General features: G+C 42.7%; 1 protein-coding gene across 2 annotated transcripts; it reads left to right on the plus strand.

The window, feature by feature from the left end:
* Nucleotides 1–1,798: 1,798 nt before the first annotated feature.
* Nucleotides 1,799–20,273, plus strand: mafgb (v-maf avian musculoaponeurotic fibrosarcoma oncogene homolog Gb). 2 transcript variants are annotated; one of them, XM_035181891.2, is made up of 3 exons: nt 1,799–2,808; nt 14,705–14,770; nt 14,856–20,273. In XM_035181891.2, exons 2-3 carry the CDS (start codon nt 14,735–14,737, stop codon nt 15,333–15,335), a joined length of 516 nt encoding a protein of 171 aa, XP_035037782.1. In that variant the 5' UTR covers nt 1,799–2,808; nt 14,705–14,734; the 3' UTR covers nt 15,336–20,273. The 2 variants fall into 2 exon arrangements, with proteins under 2 accessions (XP_035037782.1, XP_035037774.1); XM_035181883.2 differs by having other exon boundaries at nt 1,799–2,129.
* The last annotated feature ends 1,594 nt before the right edge of the window (nt 20,274–21,867 follow it).

Below are 21,867 nucleotides of genomic sequence, written 5' to 3' on the forward strand. Positions count from 1 at the left end.
GAAAAGAAATTATATTGTAATAATGGATATATATATATTGATGTTGTAGTTAAAGTTGGGCCTCATTATATCTACATGTATTTATTTGTTAATAGAATAATCTGAATCTTCAAAATAACTAAAGCAGTCAGAAGAATATGATGGTGTTAAAATTACAGCATTTGGCCTCTGAAGTGATCTGCAGTAAAGTAGCATAGAATAAACATAGATTAGCACAATAAGTACCTTTTAATAACCTCAAATTGTACTTCATTATAGCCCCGTATAGCATCTACTCAAAACTGCCAGCATATGGAGCATTTATACTCCATGTGTGTCCACAGTGTATGCAGGAAGAAAAGCTCTGCACTCAACAGTCCAGACTGTGCTGATAAAACGTCTGGAGGTCCTTCGCAAGGAAAATTGCCAAAAATGCTTCCTCCAAGGAAAACTGCCATTAAGATCCAGGAAACAGTTTTAAATCTACTCCTAAAATGCTGTGTGATTATGTTCTGCCCCTGTCTTCGTCTTTTTCAAGCCAAATTCAAGTGATATTTCATAAGGAATCTTTCCTCTCAGAGATTTACTCAAAGACGTCCAAGTGGAGTTTTATCAGTTAATGAATATGTAATACCACCTACTATTTATCAATTGTGTGGCATTATCTGGAAATAGGCTGCTAATATTGGTTGAGTGCTTTCTTGTAAGGGAAGTCATTAGTTTCTGAGAAATGGAAATAGAATATTGATAAACAATTAGTCGTAATTGTTTAGATGTGTTTTTAAATCGTGTTGTAAATCTGGATGGATGGTGTATGATGAATGGTCTGCTTCTAGAGGTTCATGCTTTTCTTCAGTCTATCAATGAGCTTTTCCACTAAAAACAGGAAATATTTTAAAGTTGTCATGCATTCAGATAACCAAATTTAAAAAACAGAGTTGGCTGTAAAAGTGCAAAATCAACAAAAAATAATTTCCAGATTGAAATTCTTTACAACTTCTCGACCTTTTTTTTAAATGTTAAAAGTGATGGTTTGTTTTGTGGAAGCTGAGTCAGGAGATTTTTTTCATATGTTCATTTCATGTTCTTTTAAGGGAAGTGACAGTGATAAAAATCCACTTGTCAGTTTTCTGTATTGATAAACAGCTTGAAAAAAGGTCCTGTAAAGAAAAGTGTGAGTGTGCAGACATCAGGGCAGGGCGATAAAACAATGTCAACACTTATCTCAATATCATATTTATCAGCAGCAATTTAACAAAGGTTCAATATGTATTGATAGAACGGTTATCTATTGTTTAAGCACATTGAGGAGGTATAATATTTCTACCTCAGATTTGTAAATTTAATCTCAAAATATAAATAACTCTTTATCCCGTGTTTGTGAGTCTCTGCCCATAAAGAAGAGAAAATCCGTCTGTAAACTTAATGGAACTAATAATGTGACATTTGTCATGATAACTATTGATGTCAACTGATATCAACAATTTATATAATTGTTTGGACGTATCAACCAATCCTTGTGTAGTACTTCACATTTAGTGCATTTCTTGTCCATGTGTGCAGATACAAATTAAATGTATCTGTTCTTCTATTTGTTTGGTGTCTGTCTTTCCACATTCATGCTGTCCTTTTTTGGGGGATTTGTGCATTTTCATAAAAAAAAAACACAAGATGGGAAAATGCAGTCAAATCTGGTGCCATGTAAAGTTTAGTTTATTGTTACTCAGTAACAGTGAGAGCATTCTTTTTCCAGCATCAGCCGTGTCCCGTGCGATCCCTTCTCTGGGGACCCGGTGCCTGGTGTGTTGGCTCAGAGATGTGCACACAGAGGTGGGGCTGGCTCCTGGTCCCACTTCTCCTCTCAGGCTGTTGTTGTTGGAACAGTCCATCACACAGTAGTAGCGTCTCGTGTCTCTTTAAATGCGGGTTGCGTAGCCGCTTCATGAATGAAACCATGTGATCCAAACATCATTTGACGTCTGGCGCCTCCGACCATAAAGGAGTGGATGTATCTAAAGACCTGCGAGAAGGCGTGAGCGGAAAAAAACATTCCTCCAACTGCCTCGGCTCTTCCCCGGGTCGACCAACCAAGCGGCGGAACCCCAACCTCCGAAGGTGCGGCGGGCGAACGGCGCCGGTTTGACTTCTGGGTGAGTCAGCTTTGTGTGGAGCAAAAACTCTTATTTATTTTCCTGCAGGAAAAGAAAACTGCTGAATAAAGACGCGCTGTTTTGCTGAGTGTGCACGGCCGCCGCCGCCGCCGCCGAGTGCGGTCGCGTTGACGTTGCCGCTTGTCCCCGGTGTGCGCCGCCGCTGCGCTGTCCCGTTCAGTCCGAGTCTCCGCGGCCGCAGCAGCAGCGCGGTGTGGTTCTGCTGAATCATCGCGATCCCGGTTCGTCATCCGGACCCGAACGTGCTCTACCGACACCGGGGTCGGTCGCTCGGCCGCCGACTTATCAGCCGGAGATTCCATAACAACACAGACAAAGGGGGTGTAGGCTACGTTACGTGCGGCTGTCAAGCTTAAGAAAGAAGCCATGTGTCGGTATTAGAGGACCGAGCGCGCTCCGTGCCGCCGCTACTCCCGGGGATTCCCTCGGTTTCTGACGACTAATTGACTGAATATCTAGAAAGAGACGCGAAAGTAGGAACCTGAGCGTAGAGTCACAACTTATTCAAGAGGAAACCCTGGAAGAGCAGCTCCGTGCTTCCGTCTGCTCGGGGAGCTGGAGCTGAAGCGGCAGCGGCGGACACAAGCTGCCGCGAGCCGCTGTCGCTTCCCTGCCTCTCGGTGTGTGTGTGTGTGTGTCCGCCGCCGCCGCCGCGCAGGTAAGAAGATGACCGATCAGCTGTTGGTTTGTTAAACTCAGGCTTTATCTGCCCTCCTGCTCCTGAGGTGACATTTTAGTCTGGTCGCTGCTTGTTCGGTTCAGTAAAATGTGATGTGGTGGGGAGGGGGGGGATAAAAGAAAGAAGCAGCGACCACCCCAGCTGTCATTGTGTTGTGAGAGTCCGGCGGACACAGCTCCACGTCCCGCGGCGGCTGCTGCTGGGGACTGTGTTGACATTTGCTTTGTGTCAGCCGGGCCTCCACTCCACCGTCGCTATCCCTCCACGGCCACACGGCGCATTCAGCCCCTTGTTATAAGACGGAGGGAGCCGGTCTATTTCCTGGCGTGTCTCGTTGTGTTGTACACCGGCGGCAGAGATGCTGATTCATCACAACGTCGTTATTTCGCAACGTTCGCGGGAGCGGAGCGGAGGCACGAGGGAGCCATGGCAACATGGCACCGGCGGCGGCGGCGGCGGGCGGACAAAGGTCTGGCGCGAGGGAAGGAAGAGCTCGGTGCAAACCAACATGGGCCCCGGTTCATGTGCGTGTAGCGGCGGGGTGACGGTGCACGGGGGGGGTCAGAGCTCGTGTGGGCTTTTTCAAACTGTCACCACTGCTAAGAACAAAAGATGGTTTTCTCAGTGGAGGTTTGGTTCGTGCAGCTCGATCCCACTCATCCTCGGTCAGGGGATTTAAAGCACATGGGGAGAGTGTGCGCGCAGGCGGGATAAATAACACGCGCTGAATTATTTAGCTGTTCAACCCCCATTCTTGTTTTACTTTGGGGGTCTTGTTTCAATTCAGTTACAGTTGCATAGGGACAAATCACAATCACACTCGAAGATGAAAATGTATAGAGTGTATGTGCCTCGACCGGTAGGAGAGAAATGGAGGGGGGGGTGGAAAAGAGGGGAGAGAAGAGAGGTGGAGAATAAAACAAACCTCACAAGCAGACAAAGCAATGACACCTGCTACCCTTGATATGCTCATTTCTAATTAAAACCCAATCTGTAAGTGTGCAAGATCTAACATGTGTGTGTGTGTGTGTGTGTGTGTGTGTGTGTGTGTGTGTGTGTGTGTGTGTGTGAGGGCCAATTTTGGTTCAATACCATCATTGTGAGGACATTTTGGCTGGTCCTCACAAATTCAAAGGGTTGTTGTTTGAGGGTTAAGACTTGATTTTTGGGTTAGGGATTAAATTGGGTTAGGGTTAGTTGTGATGGTTAAGGTTAGGGTAAGGGGCTAGGGAATGCATTATGCCAAAGAGTGACCTCACAACCATAGAGGGACAAGTGTTTGTGTGTTTTGTCAAAATTTGGTCAAACACAAATGACAGCTGGGGGGAAAGGACACTTTTCTGTTGTGGTTAATGCTGGACACTTACTGCACATGAACCCACACAGGGACCCACTGCATGTGCTAAAAAAAGCAAGCACCTCATTGAACTATATAGCGCCCTGCTGCAACAGAAGCTGCTCTGATTGATCTCCTGTAGCCGGGCCATTATGTGCTCGCCCGGTTGTAACCTATGAGCGTTGCAACTCTTAAACACTGAAGAGTAATAGGGAAGCTCTGTGGGCACAAGAAAAACAGAAACTTCACCCCCTAATGACTCCATATCAGCAGCTTTAGTTCGAGTCAGCACTCTGCGGAGTGTATCAAAAGTATGTAGTAAGCAAGTTGGCAAGTACTGTAATAGAGGGTCATAATGATGAAACAGTTGTATCAGATGGAGAGAAGAGCACCCCTCAACCCCTTACTCTCTCTCTCTCTCACTCACACACACACATTTCTCCCCATTTCCTTTTCTCATTGCCACACACACACACACACACACACACACACACACACACACACACACACACACACACACACACACAACCTATGGGCTAAGCTTTTTATACTTGGTATCAGTATTTAATCAGTGCTTGAAGTGCATTTCTCTGTCAAGTACTTTCCCCACTTCCCTGGTGTTCATGGTAATTGAACGCTGACCAATGCTTATGTGTGCAACTTTGCTGATGGTGGCGGAGCGGCAAAGCGCACAGAGCAACGGGGATGAAGGAAGAGGGAGGAAGAATGAGAGATGGGATTTGCGGAGAGATTGAGAACAAGGACCTTTTTGTCTTCAAGGCATTCCCCTGAAAATGCTGAGGCGAAGCAAATGCGCTCTCGCTTGACAGATGGCGTTTTCACTTGTTACTTACCACAGCTAGTTTCTTTTGCCTTGTGTCGTATGTGTGTGTGAGGGAGAGAGAGAGACTGTGTGTGTGTGTGTGTTTGAGTATGTGTGTGTGTGTGTGTGAGGGAGAGAGAGAGACTGTGTGTGTGCGTGTGTTTGAGTATGTGTGTGTGTGTGTGTGCCAAGAGTGTAAGAGATACAACACCTATAAAGATCTAGTTGCTGTAGGGTTTGCAAGTAAGAAAGCAAAGTAAGCACCAAGGTTAAAAAGTGTGTGTGTGTGTGTGTGTGTGTGTGTGTGTGTGTGTGTGTGTGTGTGTGTGTGTGTGTGTGTGTGTGTGTAGTCATAGCAATGGGAAGATGATTTTACTATCAGTTGGCCATTTCAACATTTTGCACTTGACAGTTGTTTCCTTTCCGTCATTTCACATCTGAAGTCTCGATCCTCAAGAGGAAGTAATGAGTGTAACATCAGTCTGTTTGACCACATCAGAAAACTGTGTGTGTGTGTTTCTGTGCTCATGGATCCTTGTTTGATTCCCTGCATTTGGGGTATAGGATGGATAGGATAGAAGCTATTGAACAGGTGTCTATTCAAGAAGAAAGAGATTATTTATGTTGATAAACTGATTGTTTGGAGAATCAAACGGCAACAGCTTTCATCTATAAAGTGTTTGTTTTTTAAGTCTAATTAGTGCAACTTCAGGGAGTTGGTCAGACAAAAGAAGCTGTTTGAACAGTGTCAGCTTGGGTCAAAGGAAATGGTAAAATCCCAGTCAGATTAATTACTGATTAAAATGATAATTAAATGCATATTTCCGTGTATTGTTCTAAGAACTTATTGCTGTTGCCTTTGAAATACGTGGGCCAGACATGGTTATTAAACAGGACGGGGTGTTCTGGCACTGTGTAATTCCTGGAGCACCTTTCTCTTTTTGGCATTTTTAGCCACAAGAAAATACCATCGTCCTATCAGTGTGACGCTGATAATGTTCTATTGTCTAACTCATGTGGATGGGTTTCATTCTCGGTCCTGATACACACACCATGACAAGGTTTTATTTGAAAACAAGAAAAATTATGATATAACCCAGGAAATATCTGATGAAGGAATAATCAAACAAGACTAAAGAATGAAGTGAGCAGAGAGTTCCGACTTGGGGTGCTGTCACTGCAGTCGTTAGCAAAAATGTACTTACTAAGATTCATTATCCATAAGTATCAGTCAGGTGTTCATTCAAGTCTATTATTCTGAGCTGGTTTTCAATTATCAATCCCGTTTTGTAATTATGCACCATGACATTGAAACATGCTCCTGTAGTGTCGCTCCATAATCCTTTCTATCTCCTGAAGATGCTTCACAGCGGCAGCATTTATTGCAGGGTTGTGGTGGTAGATTGCATTAGATTGCACAGGTGTTCACAGTATTGTGTCCACCTCCCGTGCCTGTCTCTGTGTGTGTGTGTGTGTGTGTGTGTGTGTGTGTGTGTGTGTGTGTGTGTGTGTGTGTGTGTGTGTGTGTGTGTGTGTGTGTGTGTGTGTGTGTGTGTGTGTGTGTGTGTGTGTAGGAGAGATAATATTGGGGAATAATCTCCAAAGTGCCGTCTGCATGTTTATGATCTTGTTTACTACTGGGATCCATTTCAGAAAAGTCTTGTTATGCTTGCAAATTTCAGAGTGCGAGAGAGGAGTTAAAAGAGAGAAGTAAAAGCAGGAATAAAAGATGGAATCAGAGGGAGGGAGGGAGGGAGAGAGAGAGAGCGAGCGGCGGAGAGAAAAGGAAGCAGTGGGGCAGATCAATAGTTGAGTGTTTTTTCTCCACAGTAATGATGAAATATGGTGTAAGCAGATCTGGTGCATAATCATTGCTGTGCTCCACTGTTTTTTTTCTACTTCTGTGGGAGTGTGCTGCTTGTCCTTGTGTATTCTGAGATAGTATGTGTGTGCGTGTGTGTTTATGTGTGTAGAATCCCCCTCTCCACAAGTGTCTTGACTCCTTATTTACATAACCTCCCTGAGAAGCGGAAAATGTATGAAATCAAGATAAATCCCACTGCAACAGCCACAAGAAGTCAAAGGGATTAGAAAATGGAAAAAAACAAGTTTAAGTTTAGTTCAAGTGGCTCCAATTACTGAATGTGCCCATGCGCCCTTAAAGGGCTGTTGTGTGGTGAAATACCGAGCTGGTCGTCCGTATAGATAATCAATGTGATCGGTTCTCTTTCAGTCAAATCCTTGTGTTCCTCAGAGGACCAGTGGGTTTATTTTGGACCTGTTTGAGAAGGCTCCAGTTAGAGGACACTACTCATTCCCACACACACACACTCTAACCCATAGCGATGATTTTTTTTGTGTGCGTGCAATGTTAAGATATTGAGAATGGCGTGTAGCTGTGGAGATGCAAGGCCCTGGTAACAGGAGCATCCACACCAGCGGTTGTCTACCAGTTGCATCATCTATATGCGCAAACTTGCCGCATTTTTTAGCTGCAGTGTGACGATCCCAGAATTGCGGTATGAGTTTCTGAACCTTTTAAATAAAACACACACATGCACACACACAGACACACAGACCAACGTGTGGTGCCAAGTGGTAACGAGGGGGAACAAAGATAAGAGTGGGCCTCAAGTGTAACACCAGCTCTTTGACTTCACCTGTGGCATGAAATCACTTCCGTGCAGTGTTTGTTTTCGAGTTTTGAATTTCTCTGTTTACATGAAAGTCTAATTTAGAAACTAAACATATATAGACATATAAATGGCAACAGGTTGGACTCTTTAACCATTTTTAAACATGACACCTGATTGGATTTTGTTGTGTAACACTGCATGTTGACTGTCTCTGATGCTTTTTTAACATATGCAAAAAGAGGATATTTATTTACCATTAACATGTCTGTCTTTGTTGACAATTTAGATGAAGATTAGTTTCGTTTTTGGCAAATCTGTGGTTTTTAGAGTGGTAGAGCACAAACAGATTCTCTCTCATAACAGACAAAGAAAAATAAATATTCACCAAATTTTAGAAGGTGGAATCAGTTAATTCTATTTACATACAAAACATTTAAATGCCCTTTCATCAGCATAAACTTTATGTCTGGAGCACAACTAATAAGAAAAGTTCCACATAAACATACTATGTAAATGTAAGGCATCTGTATTTACATATAACACTAGAAGAGTTTTTGATCTGCGTTACATTGCAGGGTCATGCTGTGTGTGTGTGTGTATGGGGGGAGATGGGCACCATGCCTGTCATACCATCTAAAATGAGTGACCTTAAAATGGTCTCACAAGCAATGTGCCCGTGCAAAAGGCCACTGCAAACCCAACACATCCCCCTTGTGTGCATTCCTTTTGACAAAATGTTTGCTGAGGAGCATCTGATGATTTGTCCTCACTAGTGTGTCTGATAGTGAGGAAAGTGTCTCTGCAGAGTCACACAGTGCTTACTTTGCTGTTGCACTGGACCTTTGTCTTTGTCTCAGGTTAGTACTGCTGACCAGGGAGGGATGTGCTGCGTCTGGGGGGAAATAAAGTTTAAGGTGTCGTTTAACTTTGTCTCCCTGGCAGTCCTCTGTTTGCTACGCACACACACAAAGTGAGAACAAACTTAACCTACGGTACATGCTTTCCCTCCTCTTCAAAAAGGGCAGAGAAAAAAAGGAGCCAGAGCTCAATTGCCTGACAGTGCAGTTTTTTTGCTTGTGTTGGGAAATTTGTCATCACACTCCGACTTACTACCTGGAATGGGAAAAACGTGTCGACGCCAGGACTTTTTCTCACCTTTAATAACACACTTGCACAAACACGGTGTCGCGCACACTTAACCAGCACACACACACACACACACACACACACACACACACACACACACACACACACACACACACACACACACAGGATCTCCTTTTTGAACTCTGGGAACACTGTGAAAGTGATCACTTGTCCCTCTGCATATATTATGATACTGTATATGAGGGGCCAGACTATGACTCTCCTGCAAGTCTGCTCCTTCACTTTTCCCTGTGTTTCCCTCCTCTCCTCTCTGTCTGTGTTATCATGCTTATTTCACGCTCTGCATACCTCCCAGTTAATAGCTTCCTTCTCTCTCTCCACACAGACACACACACACAGAGCTTGAACAGGTGTGTTTTCTCCCCCCTCACGTCCTCGCCCTCTCTCCATGGTCCTGTATCTCTGCTGTGACTGTACGTCTCCCCCTTGCAGACACAGGTTGCCATTATCGCTGATCTGATTCCTAATTCTCAATGAGCCTCCACACAGTGCTCATCTTTAATTATTTACCAACTCCCTCAGCACCCTGGGCCCTCAGTAGATCAATGAGTTTGAGCACTGCTCCATCTTCTTTTTTTTTTTTAACAAAGACATGAAGGGTGGACAGCCAACCAGGAGCTCAGTTCTGTGGGGCTCTGAGGTTTTAACTCACACTCCTTATATTTTGATCTCTTTTTGCCTCTCCATCAAGTTCGCACTGTGTCCTGCTGTGTGGCTTCACTGCCTCACTCTGCTGCTGCCATCCTTTGTGCTCTCCATTATTGCTCAGAGAGTTGCCTGAGGGAGGAGGCGCAGTTAAGTCAGTTGTTATGGTCGGATTATTCAATAAAGACAGACTTGCATCACGAATGACTTGTGACTCGTACAATCTATTGTTGATCGTTCTCTGTACGCTGGCCTTCTTATGCTCGTGTACAGACACACACCAGCCCCCAGGTTGCTTTTGTAGCGCCTAATCTGGCTATTTATTTTCCTGTGTGTGTGTGTGTGTGTGTGTGTGTGTGTGTGTGTGTGTGTGTGTGTGTGTGTGTGTGTGTGTGTGTGTGTGTGTGTGTGTGTGTGTGTGTGTGCGTCCGGTGCAGCATGCCACCAGCTTTTAAGTAGGAAGTCTCTTTCTAAGAAATTCCTCTCTCTGTGGCGACAGTGGCCAGAGCAATAGGTTCTCTCAAACAAGATTAATTAGAGCTCTGTCTGAGGGCCAGCCACACACACACACACACACACACACACACACACACACACACACAGATTTCATCATCCTGTTTGTCTGCACACACAGGTGAAGAAAAAGTCTGCTATATGACTTGTGTTGTTTCTTGTGCTCTTTAATCTATCTTTATAAACCCCATGATCTCTGTGTTCACCCTCCGCCTTGCCATTACTCTCGTTTTCATCCCTTCTTCAGGACTTGATTTATCAACATGACAGGATGTGAAGCTTGTGTGTGTGTGTGTTTGTGTTTGTGTGAGAAAGAGAGAGACACGGAGCAGAAGGTTGCGGGGGAGAGAGAGAGAGATGGTCAGCAGTAGTTTCATTACACTGGATCAGCTTCAGAACTTTTCTAATTGGAGGTTTTAGTCCTGGTCGTTGCTGAGTTCAGGCTTTTTTTTTTTCAACCCCAATCCCCCTCCATCCATTCCTCCATCCACCAGCCCCCTCCACGCTCGCACACACATACAGACACACAAGCTAAGCTCTTACAAATGTGTTGAGGATGCATTTTCACCCAAACACTTTCCCACCCCCTCTTCCTCCTCTGTCTCTGCCCCCCTCCTCTCCCTCCTGTTCTTCCTCATCAGTGTTCCTCCCTCCTTCCTCACCTCTCTCCTCCTCCTCTTCCCCCTACTCACTTGCCTCTCTTTTCTTCTCTTCTTCCTCCCTTGTCATTTGCACTCCCCGCCCCGTTCTCCCTACATACTCAGCATTTTTCTGGGCTGTGGGTGTGATGTCTCTGCTGTAACGCTAATCAGCTCTGGAGACGTCAGCATTCTTTCAGTCCTCCCTCACCACCACCACCACCACCGCCGGCTCCCCCTCCACCCCTTCCTCTTACCTAGTTGTTCTTCACCTTGCTATCTCACCAACTCCTCGCCCTCCTCTCTTTCTTTTCTCCTCTTCCATCCATATTTTATTCATCTCCACTGCCTCTCACCTCTCCTTCCATCCCTGTCCCCGTGTCCCATCCTCTCCGTGTTTGTGAGTGTTGTTTCTCCACTGTAACCGTAAGCATCTCTGCTCCTGAGTCGTCAGCGTTCTTTCGGTTGCTCCATAAAAATACTGCCTGCCACAGCAAAAAAGCTGTCTGTTGTAGCAACAGTGGCTGTGGCATTGACCACACTGCAGCGACCACCCTGCAAGCATTATGGGAAGGACACCTCTGGCACTGGGAGGGTGTATGTGTGTGTGTATGCCCATGATAAATGGCGATACCTTTGCTCAGCAGATGATCCTTAACCTGGGTGACCTACACATGGCCTGAACTGGCCTGAAATTAACGTAAAAAATATTATAATGACTTAAATATGTGTGATCTGGTGAAAGAGATTGTTGTTGTTGATACAGTAGTTTCAGGGATTTTTACTGTTTTAGAGTCAGAAACATATAAATGTCTTAGGACAGGACTTTATAGCCTGAAGTCATGTCAAACAGCAACGTTAGGCTCTCTTTGCTCAAATGTGGAGTGTCGATCAAAAAGCATAATCATGATCATATCGGCATCCAGAACATGAGTGACACTAAGCAAGTAAACTATATAGTGGAGTAAGGAGGACTCGAGTTTAGGACCACAGTCTCAAACTTTGAAAACCCGATAACCCTAATTGCATTGAGCAAAACTGAGGTTTCCAGATTCTAAAACAAAACTTTGACATACTTAATATCCTTGGGTTTTTGACAGTTGGTTGGACAAAAGAAGCAATTTGAAGATGTCACATTAGGCTCTGACAAATAGCGATGGGTAAATGTAATAATTTTCAGACAATTTACAGGTAAATCATTAATCAGTAGATTTATAATAAATTGGTGTTAAGGCATTTAATACCTCTGGCAAGTTGTGTTTTCACCCCTGTCTGTTTGTTGGTTGGTTAGTTTTTTTGTTAGCCAAATTACACAAACACAACTTGGTGGAAGGATGTGGTATGGGTCAAGTTAGAAAGTGTGGTGTGGATCGCGATCAGGGTGCAGACATTTAGTGTTGCAAATAGGCAGTTTTTAAAATTTTCACAGATTTCCTCTGTAAGAAAATTGGATGGATCTCGATGAAGAAAGACAGGCATATTTTAGGAACTGATATCTATGAGTTTGTGAAATTTGGTTCAGCTTGTTTGAATTTAAGGAGACTATTGGGCCTTGGTGGAGGTGTGTGCTGTACTAAGTGCTAGTCTTGTTGGACAAGTGATATTTCGGGGACAAACAGGTAACATGGAGAGATTGCAGTACTACGGTATATTCAGCTGGTAAATTAATTAATAATGTTATTATTAAGCATTTCTTCTCAATAATAAATAATAACAACAACAACAGTAATACATTGTTTAAATAGCGGTTTTAAAAAGACAATTAAACTTTTTTTTAAAAGAGAAAAGCAATATACCAATATCATCTTTTTCTTAAGTGATCATGATAACTGGTTTCACTTATTGTCACATCCAGTTACGTTGATTACAACCAAATCTGGTACATCCTGTTGTCTGCAGTTTTCTCACGTTCATTTAACAAATGTACTACAAACCACAGACACTGAACCATTTGCAGAGTAAAGAGGAGCTGCATCACCGTTTGTGCACCAGCAATAATTCTGTTTGTCAGCTGTCTTTATCTAAGAAAACAAAATCCCTAATATGCATTCCATTTCTGCATGTATCACGCATTGTCTGAGCCCTTTAAACATTTGCGGACTTGCAGTCAACCGTGTTGCGTGTGTGTTTTATCGTGCCCCACTGGCACGGTGGCAGGGGGAGTGTGTGTGTGTGTGTGTTTGTGTTTGCCGTCATGCTTTTTGTTTGTATGCAGATGGGGGGTTGGGGGTGGCACTGGGGAAATAAACCAGTGCCTGGAAGGATAACAACCTCCTTTTGCCCCCTCTGTTTTTTTTCTCTGCCCCCCCCCCCCCACCACCACCACCTCCTCTCTTCTCCACCCCCACCCACAGCAGCCACCCTCACTTGATTCTCTCTGATCCGTCTATTGTGCGATGATGCACCTCCAGCTGTGGGAGGCTGCATCCAAACAAAACAAGAGAGCACAGTGGTTCACGAGTATTTACAAGAAGCTCTTTATGTACACAGTTTAATGAAAGAGCATTTATTATTGACCTATGAAGTACTGAAACTAAACGTTCTGAAGGAAGCAGTGCGGTTGGTTTATCAAAGCAAGTGTAGCAATGCTGATTTCCCATACTCTTCATCTTTTCACCAAGTCAACGTCAGAATTTTTAAGTTGCTGTGCTCTTCACGTGTGCTGTGTGGATGTATGATTACTTGTATGTGCTTGTCGGTACATTTTGCTTTGACCCACAGCTATTTATAACTGTTGGACACACACACATTCACGCAGCCTCACAGACATACAGAGGTGCATTGTGGGGGAGGCTCACTGGCATGTGTCCTTTAGCAGAAAAGAATAAGAATGAACAAGACGCGTCGCCACTTCAGTGTCACCACTTCCTCAAACAAGGAGCTTTTTCAAATCACAAAACTTGTAAATGTTTAAAGGACTATAACTTTATCCCAAATCTGTCTCTTAGTTATTTTTTAACTTGTCCTTTTATGAAAAACACAGGGGAGTATAAACACTGATTCAGCAGTATCAGGTGAGGCAGGTCTTAAATGTTTTGACTACAACCGCATTTAACTGTCAATCCATTGCCTCCATCTATCTTTTGAGCACACTGTCACATTTGTAGGATAGTTAGACAGTTATGAGGGGAGTAAAAGAAAAAGAAAGGGAGGGGGATAAAAAGTGACAGAGGAGAGCAGAAATTTGCATGGCAGGAGGAGGGGTGTGGGGGGTGAAAGGAGGAATCTGCTGAGTCATCATGACTGGTCGCATGATGATCGCTCAGCAGCAGCAACAATAGCCGCCCTTTATCGAACACACACACAGGTCTGAGAGATGAGAGCCAGACCAATGCACCACCACACAAAGCGTCTCTTTGAGATGCTCGTGGAGCTCGTGGAGCTGTGTGCTCTCAGGACTGATCTCATCTTTCGCACTTTTGCACCACGCTCCCTCTTTGTTGACTCTGTCAGTCCTTTTGTTCCTTGTTAACACGTTGGTGCATCGTTTTATCTGCTGTGCTCATTGTGGAGTATTAATTTTTTATCACTAGTTGGTGTCTGTGTCTGTCTTCCCACTGTTCACCAGTCTCTTTGCAGCAGTCTCTTGTGAGGTGTGAGGTGTGTGTGTGTGTGTGTGTGTGTGTGTGTGTGTGTGTGTGTGTGTGTGTGTGTGTGTGTGTGTGTGTGTGTGTGTGTGTGTGTGTGTGTGTGTGTGTGCGTGCGTGCGTGCACGTGCGTGTCAAGTCTAACAGTTGGTTTTCCCCTGGAGTTCATCCCACAGATTTACCACTTCCTCCTTTCACGCTCATTTCATTACTATTGGTCTGAAGCCAGCCAATAAGAGTGCAACAACACAAAGGTGGTGGGCACTGTCTGTGTAACCACCAGGAAACAGGACGTCAGGGAAATTCTAAGAAATGTTTGAATCACTTTCACTGAGACACTCTGATACACAACTAACTATACTGATGCATAACACTGTACCATGCTCTCACTAGAGTCTCTTATCAGCAGACTGATCTCTAATTAATAGGTTTATATTGATTTTTGTAAAGAACTGTGCGTAAAACAAAGGAGGGTCTTTCTTTGTCATTTTTCTCTGCTTATGTTCTGTACTCTTCCTGCTTCTCCGCAGGTCTGTTCAGAACAGCAAGGTAATTGTGGCATGACGACGACTAACAAAGGAAATAAAGCCTTGAAGGTAAGAGAGTGCACATTTAAAACTGAAGCATCTGTTTCTGATATGTTGCCCTGTTTTTCTCACTCATCCTCCCTGTTTCCTCCAGGTGAAGCGTGAGCCGGGGGAGAATGGCACCAGCCTCACAGACGATGAGCTGGTGACCATGTCGGTGCGGGAGCTGAACCAGCACCTCCGGGGTCTCACCAAAGAGGAGATCCTGCAGCTGAAACAGCGGCGACGCACCCTGAAGAACCGGGGCTACGCCGCCAGCTGCCGGGTGAAGCGGGTCACCCAGAAGGAGCAGTTGGAGAAGCAGAAGGACCAGCTGCAGCAGGAGGTGGACAAACTGGCCAACGAGAATGCTTCCATGCGCGTTGAGCTGGACGCTCTGAGGTCCAAGTACGAGGCCTTGCAGACCTTCGCAAGGACTGTGGCACGGAGCCCTAATGTCGGGGTCGGGGTCAGGGCCGGAGGGGGCGGAGGAGGGTTGGCGTCATCAGTCATCGGTCCGCTCATACCGGGGAAGGTGGCAACAGCGACGAGTGTAATTACAATAGTAAAGTCAAAAACAGATGCACGGTCTTGAGGGAGGGGAAGATAGATGAGGGTGTATCAGGAAGGAGTTCAGCTGCATCACAGTAATTCTTCTTCTCCGTCGTCCCCCTCTCCTCCCCCTGCATTGACTCCAAAACAGCTGGGCAATCTCCATCACTTCGCCTCAGCACGTTTCTGTCACCTGTCTCAGATCAGTGCAGATGAAGGAAAGGATGGAGGCAGAGGACGGTTATTGAGACTACACAGATGCAAGGGCCTTGGTCGGCGAATGATAATTTAGCACAGCACAGATAGACAGGGTTCCTATGGTCACTGAAAACCTGGTACAGTCAGGGAATCTGAGAATTTAATGTGGGAAAAAAACAAAAAGGCCCAATTTCTTTGGAAAAATCATGCAATTTTTCTTCATCTTCCATTTAAACCATGTAAATGTTCAGTGTCAGGTTTTACTGGTGGTGGATCTAAATATCTGTAAATGCAGAATCATCCTGTCACACATTTGCACACTAGATCTTAATACGAGATTTAAATCAGCTACACAAACAAACATATTCTAAAACCACATGTTCCCTGACCTCCAAAAGAAAACACAAGATTTCGTGTGACCTGCTGATTTCAGTGGCTGCAGAGACGTTCCATCTTGCTCTACCTAGCCAAGAACTTTTTCAGAATAAGTACTATAGAAAAATATATATTACACAATGGTGGTAACTGTATTTCTACTGTTTTTGTACTGTGTTGTCATTCACATGAGGTCCAAAGTGTATTCTCTGTGTGTGAATTGTTATATATCAGGAATTCTGTGAAATTCTGTGACGCGTGTTCGTTTTGGTATCGCTATATCTAGTTAGCTGTATTTTTTCTACGGTCTCTTCACTTTCTATATGTCCGACTCTCTTTCTCTCGCTCTCTCTTTTATCTCTGTTATTTCTCTGTCCTTCCATTTTATTAGAATTTCCGACTGGTTTACGTACAGTACTTCCTGGATTTAATTGAAAGAGGAGAGAAAAGACAATAGATATTTACCAAAAAAATATGAAAAAGCAACATACTGTAGAAAGAGGGCGATGATGGTATTACAAGTCTCAGTTTGTAAGAGTTTGCAGGAAAATGGTTGTTGAAGCCGAACTAAGATGAAGATGATTTCCTCTCAGAATAGTGGGACATTTAGACGGGCAGTGCCTTGGTCTCCTAATGATATGCATCAAGAAGAAGTCAAGAGGACATGAGAAACTGGGGAAGGACGGTGGAGATTGAGGGGAGGTGGTTGCTTATATGTGTGCTTGTTGGGACATACTGACCAATCAGGACTCATTTAACATTTGACATTCGCCATGTGTTGTTATATGAGCTGTGTAATAGCTATCAGGATTAATAATAATATTGATAACAGCCATTTATGTGATTTGGAAGTTCAATTACTTACTTATGTTTATCTAGATTTTATTGCACACTTTTTGGAAAGGTTATATTCTGTGATTAGGGAGAACCCATGTCTGTTTGATGTAAATTGGTTCTTGTGTTTACGAATATGAATATAAAATCTAGGTTATTACGCCTACAGCAATGTGATTACGGTCTATGCTGCATCCCTCTCGCTTTTAACCACAGAGCTCATTTTGCAAGAGCAACATGTGATTACTGACGGTGCAGCACGAACAAAAAAAAAAAGGTATTTCTCTGAACTTCCAGTCACACAAATGAGCTGTCATCTCACACGAGCTTTGCCATAAAAGTAGTCCTATGTGGTGTTCTATACTCAAAAAGTCATTGTCTATGTACGGTAGAGTCTGGAGTTTTATAAAGACAATTATCTTTGCATTGTTTGTAACGACCTGTTTAAAAAAAAAAGGTATAGCGAAATCTGTTTGATATACAGTATCTCTCTATTTTGCAATTGTACCAAAAGTGGCTTAACTACTGAATAGCTTTGTTTCTTCTCTAGTGACTAGGCACGTGTGTGTAACCGTGAACTAGCGTGTGGTGTGTGCTGTGTAGGTATGTGACGAGGTAACTATGATGTTCGCTATTTCTTGGATAAGACTTTCACTCTGTTTGATTTCCGGGCCGAAGCGGGTGATGACACCGTTGGTAACTGCACTCTTTACTCTAATCATGAAATCTTTGTCCTCCTGGCCATGTTATTCAGCTCCAGCGCTGCAGTCGGGTTACATCGGTTGTTAATCTGCTCGTGGTCTGAAGCTGTTATTTGTTCATTTTAGGAATTTCTTTTTTTCCCCCCATGTTTCTGGACAGGCCTTTGTGGCGCTGGTTTGGTTATTGCAGTGTTCAACGCTCATTATCGCTGATAACATGACCAATAATTGGTTTACCTCACAAGGTTCAGAACATGTGTATTCAGGATATCTGATAACAGACATGTTGAACATTGAGTCTGTGCATCACCCCTTCTCTTTCACTAAGTAGTTTTTTGTAGTGTGTGATCAAGGTATTTGTTTTTGCTGTGTACATTTATATAGTTATCGATATTTATTGTTGTTCTTGTTTTGTTTGCTTTTGAACTGTTGTTACGTGTCAGGGAAGTGAAATAAGATTTGTTATTATATTAAGTGTTTTATGAAGCGAAGAAAATCTATTCTGCCATTTAACCTGTGAAAGAGTGAGGTTTACCATCATGAAGTATGATTGCCTCAAAAAACGTTTTTTTAACGAAGGAACCCAGATTTAAATTGAGTCATTTACTGTACTAGAAGCAATTTACAATGTCATAAAAAACATAACATCCATGCAGCCTTTTTACCTGAACCGCTACTTTTCCACTGTGAAGAAAAAGGATTATGGAGCCTACTGCTGTGCAGTTATTAAGATTAGTAAATTGTGTCCTCATCTGTACAGTACATTAACAGGAAATGGGATTCAAACAGGTGAACACTGAGCACTGAAGGAAGGGAACGGGTTTGAGATTTTAATAATGTTATTTCTCCATAATCGTTCCACTGATAACCATTTGCATGTTCAGTTGAGCGTAAAACCAGAGAACTACAAATGTCAAATGAAAATTTCAAATACATTTATTTCAAATGTCTTATCACAGGACTACACAGTAGGTATCGCACCCATTGTATTCATGGATTTATTTATATTTGAAAAGGTTTACCCTGTTTTTTTTTTTTCTTTCATATATTCTTTATTTCTGTCCCTCTGGCCTCCCGTCTGTCTTTACATTTGCTTGTTGAATGATGTTATCCAGTTGTTTTTTTTAACCAGCAAATCCTGGTAGGGCTGTGGTGTGTTGTATAAAATACGAAGACACTTGATGTTTAGGTTTGTAACAACTCAATGCAAAACATGAAACCTACAGGTGCTTTGTCAAACTGTACGTGCTGTCACGAGATATGTTTCCCCCTCTTTGTGTTTTTGATGCTTCTCTAGTTTTAAAAGGACGTGTACTGTGTCAACATGGTGACCGCTGTTAAATAGACATCTCTAATTATGCAACCAACTGTGTGGGGCAAAATTAGAACTCCTGCCACACAGGAGCAGTGATGCTATCGTAGTCGTTGTGTCAAGTTGTCTGTCTTATAATCGCAGGTACAGTTTGATGTGACAAGGTTAAAACGCTTATATACAGAGTGTTTTGCATTTTATACTCGGTTATAAATACCAGCGCCAGTTTGTCTCTGTTTAAATCTCGCTTATGTGTTGTGGCTTATCTTTTTTTTTTACTATTTACCGTCTCTTAACTGTGAAAAACATGAAATCATCAAAAAAAAATTTTGCCAACTGAGAAGAAAACAGGATGCAAAAATATACTGTAGCTGTCATGCAATGCCTCCAGTCCAACTTAATAATGTCGTTATTTTTGTCTTCCAGATTTAAGTATCTTGTGGATTTAGTGTGTTGGGTCTCTAAACACTTGCAGAAGTTTAATCCTAATTTTCACTCAGCAAACATGAGGAGATGACAGCAGGGACATATAGTGATCACACAGGGGTTAGCTTTGGTGGCTTATCATAACAGAGTTTATGAGCTTGTAAGACACGCTGGCCTTATTTTCTTTCCGCTGCCTGAACAGAGGTCATACCCTCCTTATGAAAAGACCATTTCATCACAAACCCAAGCAACCACTCCTAAACCACAACCATAAATATTTTACAGCGGCAGAGAGGAGCGGTGGAGAAACATCTGATAAAACTCACTTACCCACTTCCCACCCCACTTATCCCATCCCTTTTTTACAAAGTGTCTGCAAATGAACTGGAGCGAGTGCTTCTTCAAAAACACCCAAATCCTCTGGAAGATGCAAATCATTAACTCCTTATCTTGCTGTGCGGCCGATCAGTATGAAGTCATCCGGTTGTTTTCTGTGTAGTGAATCACACCACCGGGCTCTAAAGGTCCTTTAACCCCGCTATGATGCAGGTTGTTGAGTGTGAATGAGGCAAAGGATTTGATTTGTCAGCCCCTTCTGCTGCCCCTGCCCTCATCTATTGTCCCGACCTCTAACATAAAATCTTACCCAGATATCACATCATATTCTTCTTTTTCTCTTATTGAGGTGAGCATTCGGCCAGGTTGCTCCGGGGAGCTGGAATATATTTGTGTTTTTCTAAAAGTATATAACGGTCGGTTTAAAGCTATAGAAAAGTAGTGAGTTTGTGTGAATATGGCGTAGCCTGTTCAGAAAAGCCCTTGTTATAGGAAGATTCTGTGTTTTGTAATATTTCTGTATGGGGTGTAATAAATTATTCTACGACAGTACTTTCTATGGGAAAATACTTAAAATGTGACGGTCTTTGTAAGTATTTATCTTCGACTAAATTATTGTACTTTTTTTTGAATTTGTAGATATGTAAGTGATGATGACAAGGTACTGGTAATCATGAAATTAACCGTTTCATCATCGGTCTGATGCATCTTTTAATTTATTGATGTATATACTGTATGTTTGTTGATAAACAGCTTACTTTATTTTGTATATGACCAATAAACATGTTTTAAAATGAAACAGCTCTACTGTGTCTTGTGCAAGTCAGAAATACAGGAAGAGTAGTTTTTGACAGCTATTATTAACATGATGGTGAACTTAAAATATAATTTGAGTATTCTAAGCATATATAAGGTGCATTTTATAATCATACAGCAACTTGCTGTAAATCTGGCTAAAAAAGAAAGCCACATATGTTGTATGTCTTAATTATTGTTATTATCCTAGACGTTCTTTCTTTTTTATCATGAAAAAAACCTCAACCCAACCCGAGTATAGCAACCCAACCCAGTCTTATAACACTACAGTAGGGAAAAGGTAGGGGGAGGCTACATACATTACATCCTACATGTATCATGTTCACTCAATCAATGTCACAAACTTCCATAGCTTCAGTTAGTCATTTACTGATTTTAATCAGTCACATTCAACGAAACAACATTTTAATTGAAAAAAAATTTAAAAAAGAAGACAAACAATATTGGATGATGGAATATTTGAAAATGTATTTTACATATTTGTGATGCCTACATGGTAGAACTATGAATATTTGTGTATTTGTGTCACAATTCAGAAGTATGACACCTTACAGATATTTTTCACAGAGTTATCATTAATGTTGTTGGTTTCACCAGCACTTTTCCTGCTGTGACAACTCAACATAACTGCTGTCTATTGGTCTATTGTTGTGCAGTGCTCTTATTGAACATACTATTGAAAATATAAATCTATATAAATATAGATATATATTGGCATTAAACTAAAACCTTAACGTTTAGCGTTTTGTTGCAAACTCGAAGTCCAGGATTTGATTCAAACTGAACAAAGGCTATGATGTGTTTTGATACGTCAACCAACAAATATCTCAAATAAATATATAAATGTATTTCCAGTATTGTTCATGCCCTTGTTTAGCCCGCCAGGCTTGTAGGGGGCAGTGTCAAGTTATCCTGAGCTCCCTTTATCTCAATCCGGTCGGGATAACACAAAAACACGGAGCAGAGCTAAATTTAATCCCATATTGATACAAGCTTTGCTCGAACATTGTTGACAAAAAAGAGCCTGTATGTGCCTTTGCTTAATGTTATTTAATACATTTGACTTAAAGTTGTGTTTTCGGTTTGAAATGTGTATATCCGTTGTTTAAATGTGTAGTAAATGCTGTAAATCCACTCCGGGTTTTGTGACAGCGGATCCAACTGTCTCTTGTCAGTTGCCCCGGGAGAAGACGCGGGTAAAAATGTAAACACTCATCCACCGAGATACAGAAGCTCAAATCGTGGCAGCGGCAGCTCGTAGAGGCACTTCCGGTGGCAGTTGTAAAGACAGCTGCTGCGGCAGCTGTCAGTTGCCACAGTGGTTTGGGGACAGTTGCCACCGCTGTCGCCCCGTTTTGAGGGCAACTACCGCTGTTTGTGACTTATTCCCTGAGATTTATACTTAGTTTATGAATGTTTATCAGCCTGTTACTGTTCTGGGCACCAAGAATAATTGATCTGTATTTCTCCACTTGTTTTGTGAAACATGCTCATTTATATGGCTGATGTCTTTGGCATATTAGTACCGATTCTGCTTAAATGCTGTTAATGCTTTGCCTATGTTTTGTGTCATTGAA

Source organism: Hippoglossus stenolepis, chromosome 2 (assembly GCF_022539355.2).
Source record: "Hippoglossus stenolepis isolate QCI-W04-F060 chromosome 2, HSTE1.2, whole genome shotgun sequence".
In the NCBI taxonomy this organism is placed as follows: domain Eukaryota; kingdom Metazoa; phylum Chordata; class Actinopteri; order Pleuronectiformes; family Pleuronectidae; genus Hippoglossus; species Hippoglossus stenolepis.

Bases quoted from the DNA above. Each gene is read 5' to 3' on its own strand.
- mafgb (XM_035181891.2), top strand. From the start codon at position 14,735: ATGACGACGACTAACAAAGGAAATAAAGCCTTGAAG. The intron at 14,771-14,855 runs GTAAGAGAGTGC...TGTTTCCTCCAG, and splicing joins AAGGAAATAAAGCCTTGAAG to GTGAAGCGTGAGCCGGGGGA.